At 51.8% G+C, this 6,735-nt stretch overlaps 1 protein-coding gene across 1 annotated transcript; it reads right to left on the bottom strand.

Moving 5' to 3' along the window:
• Nucleotides 1–228: 228 nt before the first annotated feature.
• On the bottom strand, nucleotides 229–5,307 carry LOC122239202 (the record flags this gene model as incomplete). The annotated part of the gene is given in 3 exon segments (XM_042987674.1): nucleotides 229–355; nucleotides 357–3,247; nucleotides 3,250–5,307. Coding segments are annotated over 3 exon segments (5,076 nt in total), but the record flags the coding sequence as incomplete, so codon positions are not given.
• Nucleotides 5,308–6,735: the final 1,428 nt, after the last annotated feature.

Consider the following 6,735-nt stretch of genomic DNA (forward strand, 5'->3'; position numbering starts at 1 on the left):
AATTAAGTATTGTCCCTGAGCTGGTATCTATGATCTGCCAGGTGATGTTTTGGGGGGTGTGGGGACTCCCGGTAGCATGAGCAATGACAAGCAGAGTTAACAGAGTTACCAATATTAGGTGGGTCGAATGCGCTGTAGCTTGAGCTTGAGCTTGAGCGGGTTGTGTTGGTCCCGACTGATGGCCCATCGCGTGACGAAGTCCTTCCGGATCGAGGAGGGGTCCGCTGGCCGAACGTGGGTGTGATGGACCCCGGTCGTAATGCCGTCTACTTTGAGAGCGGTGGGGGTTGTCAGCACTACAATGTAGGGTCCCTTCCAGCGCGGCTCGAGAGTCTCTCGGTGGTGCCTCTTGACAGACCCAGTCTCCCGGCTTGTACTGATGAGGTGTCGGGGTCGGGCCAGCCTCGTAGATGGCACGGAGGCGCGGCCAAATGTCCTCGTGCGCCCTCTGGAGCCCTCTCAAGGAAAGAAAAAGTTCTTGATCTTTAAACTCTGCAAGAAGTTCAGCTCGAAGGCTGGGAATAACAGGGGGTGGCCTGCCAAACATGATCTCGTAGGGAGTAAAACCCAGAGTGTAAGGAGTGTTTCTAACCTGGTAAAGGGCGTACGGTAGGAGAGTCACCCAGTCCCCGCCAGTCTCCATGGTTAATTTGGTAAGGGTCTTTTTTAGGGTTCTATTCATTCTTTCTACCTGTCCTGAGCTCTGGGGCCTATAAGCACAATGTAATTTCCAGTTTGCCCCCACCGCCTTGGCTACTGCCTGTGTTACCTGCGAGATAAAAGCTGGTCCATTGTCTGATCCTACCATGGCAGGAAAACCATACCTGGGTAAGATGTCTTCTAGTAGCTTCTTAGCCACCGTCTGAGCCGTTTCATGCTTGGTTGGGTATGCCTCCACCCAGCCAGAGAAGGTGTCTGTAAATACTAAAAGATATTTATAACCATACTTTCCTGGTTTGACTTCAGTGAAGTCGACTTCCCATTGGGCTCCCGGTCTGGTGCCTCTGAGCCTGGTTCCTTTTTTATTTGATGTGGCTTTCGCGTTGGTGAGTTGGCAGGTCTTACAGGCAGATACAACTTGCTCTATTTTGGTGTCCTATTGGTGAATCTTGATTCTGGCATGTCGGATTAAGTCTTTTAATTTTCGGGCCCCCATGTGAGTAGACCGATGCATGTGCTCTAATATTGAGACTCCGAGCCGGTCTGGCAGCACGAGCTCCTTGTTAGGTGTATACCACCATCCCTTTATCTCCTGGGCCATGGGGAGTTTCTTGATCCGCTGTAACTCCTCCTGGGAGTATTTGGGCTGGTCTGGTAAAACTGGGTCTCCCGGGTCCGGTAGTTGTATGGTCATGGTAGGGACTGGAGTAAGGGCTACTGCCTTGGCTGCCTGGTCAGCCTTTCGATTACCTCTAGCTACTGGGTTATCAGCTTTTTGGTGCCCTTGGCAGTGGATAATGGCTAGCTTGGCAGGAAGCCATAAGGCCGTAAGCAGGTTAAGTATCTCCTGCTTATTTTTTATAGTCCGTCTTTCTGCCGTCAGTAACCCCCTCTCCTGATAAATTGCCCCATGAATATGAGCTGTGGCAAATGCATAACGGCTGTCTGTGTAGATGTTAAGCCGTTTTCCAGCTCCCAGCATCAGCGCCTTGGTGAGGGCTATGAACTCCGCTCGCTGGGCTGACGTTCCAGAGGGTAGAGCCTCCGCCCATACGGTGTCCGTTTCGGTGACCACCGCTGCACCCGCATACCTGTGTCCATCTTGCACAAAGCTGCTGCCATCAGTGAACCAAGTAGCCTCGGCATCGGGGAGGGGCTGGTCGGTCAGGTCCATCTGGAATCCATGTACTTGTTCCAGGATTCCCGCACAGTCATGTAGTGGAGCACCTAGGTCAGGGTCGGGCAGCAGGGTTGCAGGATTGAGGGCCGCACTGGGGTGGAACCGCACTCGTGGAGGGTTGAGTAGGAGGCTCTGGTAATGAGTCATACGTGTATTGCTCATCCATCTATCAGGAGGCTGTTTCAGGACCCCTTCAATGGCGTGTGGGGTCGTGATCCAGATCTCCTGTCCTAGGGTCAGTTTGTCTGCATCCTTGACTAGGAGTGCTGTCGCCGCAATAATTCTTAGGCATGGCGGCCAGCTGGCAGCCACTGGGTCTAGTTTCTTAGACAGGTAAGCCACTGGGCGGTTCCAGGGGCCTAAGGCTTGAGTTAGAACCCCTTTTGCTATTCCCTTATGTTCGTCTACAAAGAGGTGGAAGGGTTTCGTAATGTCTGGTAGGCCCAGGGCTGGGGCACTTAGGAGGGCCTTTTTTAACCGATTAAAGGCAATTTCTTCTTTTTCAGTCCATTTAAATGTTTTCCCCTCTTTGGTAGCTTCATATAGGGGCCTGGCGATCTCAGCAAAACCTGGAACCCAGAGGCGGCAGTAGCCGGCTGATCCTAGGAATTCCCTCACTTCTCTTCGGGAGGTGGGAGTAGGGATCTTTAGGACAGTTTCTTTTCTGGCATCTGATAACCGCCGCTGTCCGCCCTCCAGGATATATCCCAGGTAACTTACCCTCTCCCTGCATATCTGAGCCTTCTTCGCGGATGCCCGGTACCCTAAGGCCCCCAGGGTAGCCAGCAGGTCCTGGGTCCCTCACTCACAGTCTTTGGCCGTGTCGGCAGCAATCAGGATGTCATCTACATACTGTAGGAGGGTGAGGCCAGGGTGCTCCTTTCTGTACTCACCCAGGTCCTTGTGTAGTGCCTCGTCGAAGATGGTGGGTGAATTTTTGAATCCCTGAGGTAGCCGTGTCCAGGTGAGTTGCCCACTGTAGCCCTCCTCTGGATCATGCCACTCGAAGGCGAACAGGGGTTGGCTCTGGGGTGCCAGCGGCAGACTGAAGAAGGCATCCTTTAAATCTAGTACAGTATACCAGACCCTGGAGGGCGCCAAGGAGCTCAAGAGAGTATATGGGTTGGGAACAGTTGGGTGTATGTCCGCGACCCTCTTATTTACTTCCCGGAGGTCTTGTACCGGTCGGTAGTCATTTGTGTGAGGCTTTTTGACTGGCAGTAAGGGGGTGTTCCAGGCAGACTGGCAAGGAACTAGTACCCCTAGGCTTTGTAGTCTCCGGATGTGTGGCTGGATCCCCTTCCGGGCCTCCTGGGACATGGGGTATTGTTTGATCCTTACCGGACTCTCTCCTGGCTTGAGCTCTACCAGGACTGGGGTCCTATGAGCAGCTAGTCCCATCCCCCCCCAGTCTCTGCCCAAACCGAGGGGAATTCTTGTAGCCATCTGTCTATATTATCCTCTCTCGGGAGCGCCTCCTGGTGGAGGAGGTATTCATCCTCCAGTTTCATGGTCAGTACCTGGATGGGGTGGCCCTTGCCATCGGTGACCTGAGGCCCCCCTTGTCTGAAAGTTATCTGAGCTCCAATCTTGGTCAGTAAGTCCCGTCCTAACAGTGGGTAGGGGCATTCTGGTATTACCATAAAGGAGTGGGATACCCGGCCCGTTCCCAAATCTACTGTTCTTCGGGTAGTCCGTGAATACTGGCTCATACCAGTTGCCCCTTGTACCCAGGACTTCTTGCTGGCTAGTTTTCCTTGTGGGGTGCGGAGGACCGAATGTTGTGCTCCGGTGTCGACAAGGAAGTCAACAGGGGTCCCCTCCACTTTAAGAGTTACCCTGGGTTCGGGGAGAGGGTCCGAACCCCGACTCCCCTAATCACTTAGTTCATCTAGCTCTAGGACTTTTACTCAATCAGTCTTGCTTCCTTTCCCGCCGGCCCTTTTCAGACAATCTCGGGCCCAATGCCCTATCTCCTTGCAGTATGCGCACTGATCCTTCTGCAGCCTCTGCTTCCCCCCCTTGGTGGTTCTTTTACCTTTTCTTGCGTCGTCTGCCAGCTGCCGGAGACGGCGGTCTCGTTCCTCAGGGGAGTCAGCAGTGGTAGCTAGTAGTATTCTGGCCAGGTCTTGAGTCTGCTTACTGCTGGCAGCCGCCATGGCACGAGCCTGCTTGTCCTCAGGAAGCTCCCGGTTATTATATACCTTTTCGGCTACCACCAGTAAGTCCTGCAGACTTTTTTCTCCTAGTCTATCTATTTTCTGTAATTTTCTCCTAATGTCTATGGCCGATTGGTTTACAAAGGCCATGATAACAGCTGCCTTGCTTTCCGGAGCCTCTGGATCCATGGGGGTATAGGTACGGAATGCCTCCATGATCCGTTCTAAAAAGGCAGCCGGAGATTCATCTTTTCCCTGTTGTACATTTCCTACCTTGGCCAAATTGGTTGGCTTTCTAGCAGCCATTCGGAGACCCCCCATTAGAGTCTGGCGGTAGACCCGGAGCCTCTCCTTACCTTCTGCCGTGTTGAAATCCCACTGGGGCCGAGTTAAGGGGAAGGAGGCATCTATCTGAGCCTGGTTGGTGGTGGGATTCCCGTCTGTGCCCGGAACTAGTTTTCGGGCCTCGTTGACGATTCTTTCTCTTTCTTCAGTCGTGAACAGGACCTGCAAAAGCTGCTGGCAATCGTCCCACGTGGGCTGATGGGTAAAAAGAACAGAGTCTAATAAATCAATAAGCCCTGCCAGTTTCTCGGAAAACTTAGGATTCTGAGCTTTCCAATTGTAGAGGTCACTAGTGGCGAAAGGCCAATAGTGATGGGGCTGGTTCCCCTCTGCGTCTGGGGGTCCGGTGGCTCGCAGGGGCAGAATAGTGGAGTCGGCGGCGGAGGCGGATTGCTCCCTCTGAGCCCTTTGTCTGGTGAAGGGCGGGCTTCCCACTGGAGTGTTTCTGCCTCCCGCTCTCAGAACAGCGTCTGCCTCCCCTGGAGGGGGAGGATGGTGTTCTTCCAGCATCCTAGAGGGGTTATACGAGGGAGGAAAAAATAATTCTTCTTCAGTACCCCCCTGTAAGACAGGGTAGAGGGGTGCTGAAGGCTGGATAAGACTTTTCTTCTTCTTTGTCCCCTGCAAAGCAAGAATGGGTTTTGGCTCTGGAGGGAGCGGGGCTAGGAAGGGCTTAAGCCAAGAGGGTGGGTCTTCTACAAGGTCCTGCCAAGTGATAATGTAAGGGAGCTGATCAAGATGGCCCGTCTTAGGCTGAGAGATGATACTCCTGACTCGGTGGATGGTAGGGAGGTCGAAGGTCCCCTCTGGTGGCCATCCGACATTGAAAGTTGGCCACTTGCTAGAACAAAAAAACCGCCACTGACCCTTTCGGACTTCCACACTGAGGTTGTTAGCTCTTCCCCTCACATCCTTAAAGTGATCAATCATAATACTTAGAGGAGTAGTCTGAGTCTGTCCCATAACGTCCGTCCAGTAAGTCCACAGAACAAAACAGAGAAACACAAAAACAGACAAACAGAGGGCCCCTAGAAAATCTTCCAACTCCATGGAAGCAAAACTGAAAGCTAGCTTAGACATTTGAGGGGATTCCACGTCCCTCCAAAACCGATGAGGGGATTCCACGTCCCTCCAAAGACGACGGCCTCACGCCGACCAGCGGGAGCGACCCGCCTCGTCTCAGACCTTTGAGGGGATTCCACGTCCCTCCAGAAGGGAGAATCGGAACGTCTTCCGAAACTCCCAGCCCGTGGTCCTCCAGTGCGTCCACTTAGACCGCGTCGGGCACTACCAGAACTCCAGAAGTGAGCTCACACAGAAAAGACAGAACAAACAGACAGACACTAACCGTGGCCAGTCAGGCTCTCTGGGTCGGGGGTCCCTCGGGGGTCTTGGGGATCCCGGACGAGCCCCCAAATGTTATGCCCAGAATTCGTGATCCCCAAAGACCACTAGGGAGCCGAGTCCGATGCAAAAGCAAAAGAACCTTTATTCGAGCTAGCTCGAGCTCAATCCCCTACCTGCACTGACGCAGCGGTAAGATACCAGGGAGAGAGAGCGAGTTTCAAAAGCACAAAGGTTTTATAGGGGTCTAGGGGCAGTTGGTGAGGTAATGGCTGTGGCCTCAGCCGATTGGCTGGGGAAGGGTCGTGGCCTCGGCCGATTGGCTGGGGAAGGGTCGGAGTCCTGTTACGCAGGTCGCTGGGCGTGTTTTGATCAGAAAGTTTGAACGGGTGAGCGGGAGGTTACTCAAGGGGAGGAGGCACAGTCTGAGGTTTCTGTGATTTTCCCGGAAAAGGGGTCATGTCTGGGACATAGTCACTCAAGGTGGAGAACACAGAACAAGATGGAGTCGGCTGGCGTAGGCCCGCCCTTTCACTGTTCAATTCATTGATCTGTTCTATTGTTTGGTATTCTATATTGTTTATTTCCACTGTAATCTTTATTATTTCTCTTCTTCTGGCTTTGAGGTTTCTTTACTGTTCTGCTTCTAGTTCCTTTAGGTGTAAGATTTGGTTTTATATTTAGTATTTTTATTGTTTCTTGAGATAGGCCAGGATTGCAATTTATTTTCCTCTTACAACTGCTTTTGCATCCCAAAGGGTTTTGACTGTCGTGTTTTCATTTTCATTTCTTTCCATATATATTTTTAATTTCTTCTTTAATTGTATGGTTGACCCACTCATTCTTTAGTAGAATGTTTTTTTTTTTTAGCTTCCATTCATTTGGAGGCATTCCAAATTTTTTTCTTGTGTTTGATTGCAAGTGTCATAGCATTATGATCTGAAAGTATGGACGGTATGATCTCAATTCTTTTATATTTATTGAGGGCTGTTTTGTGACCCAGTATGTGATTTGTCTTGGAGAATATTCCATGTGCACTTGAGAAGA

Source organism: Panthera tigris, chromosome B3 (genome assembly GCF_018350195.1).
Source record: "Panthera tigris isolate Pti1 chromosome B3, P.tigris_Pti1_mat1.1, whole genome shotgun sequence".
Lineage (NCBI taxonomy): Eukaryota > Metazoa > Chordata > Mammalia > Carnivora > Felidae > Panthera > Panthera tigris.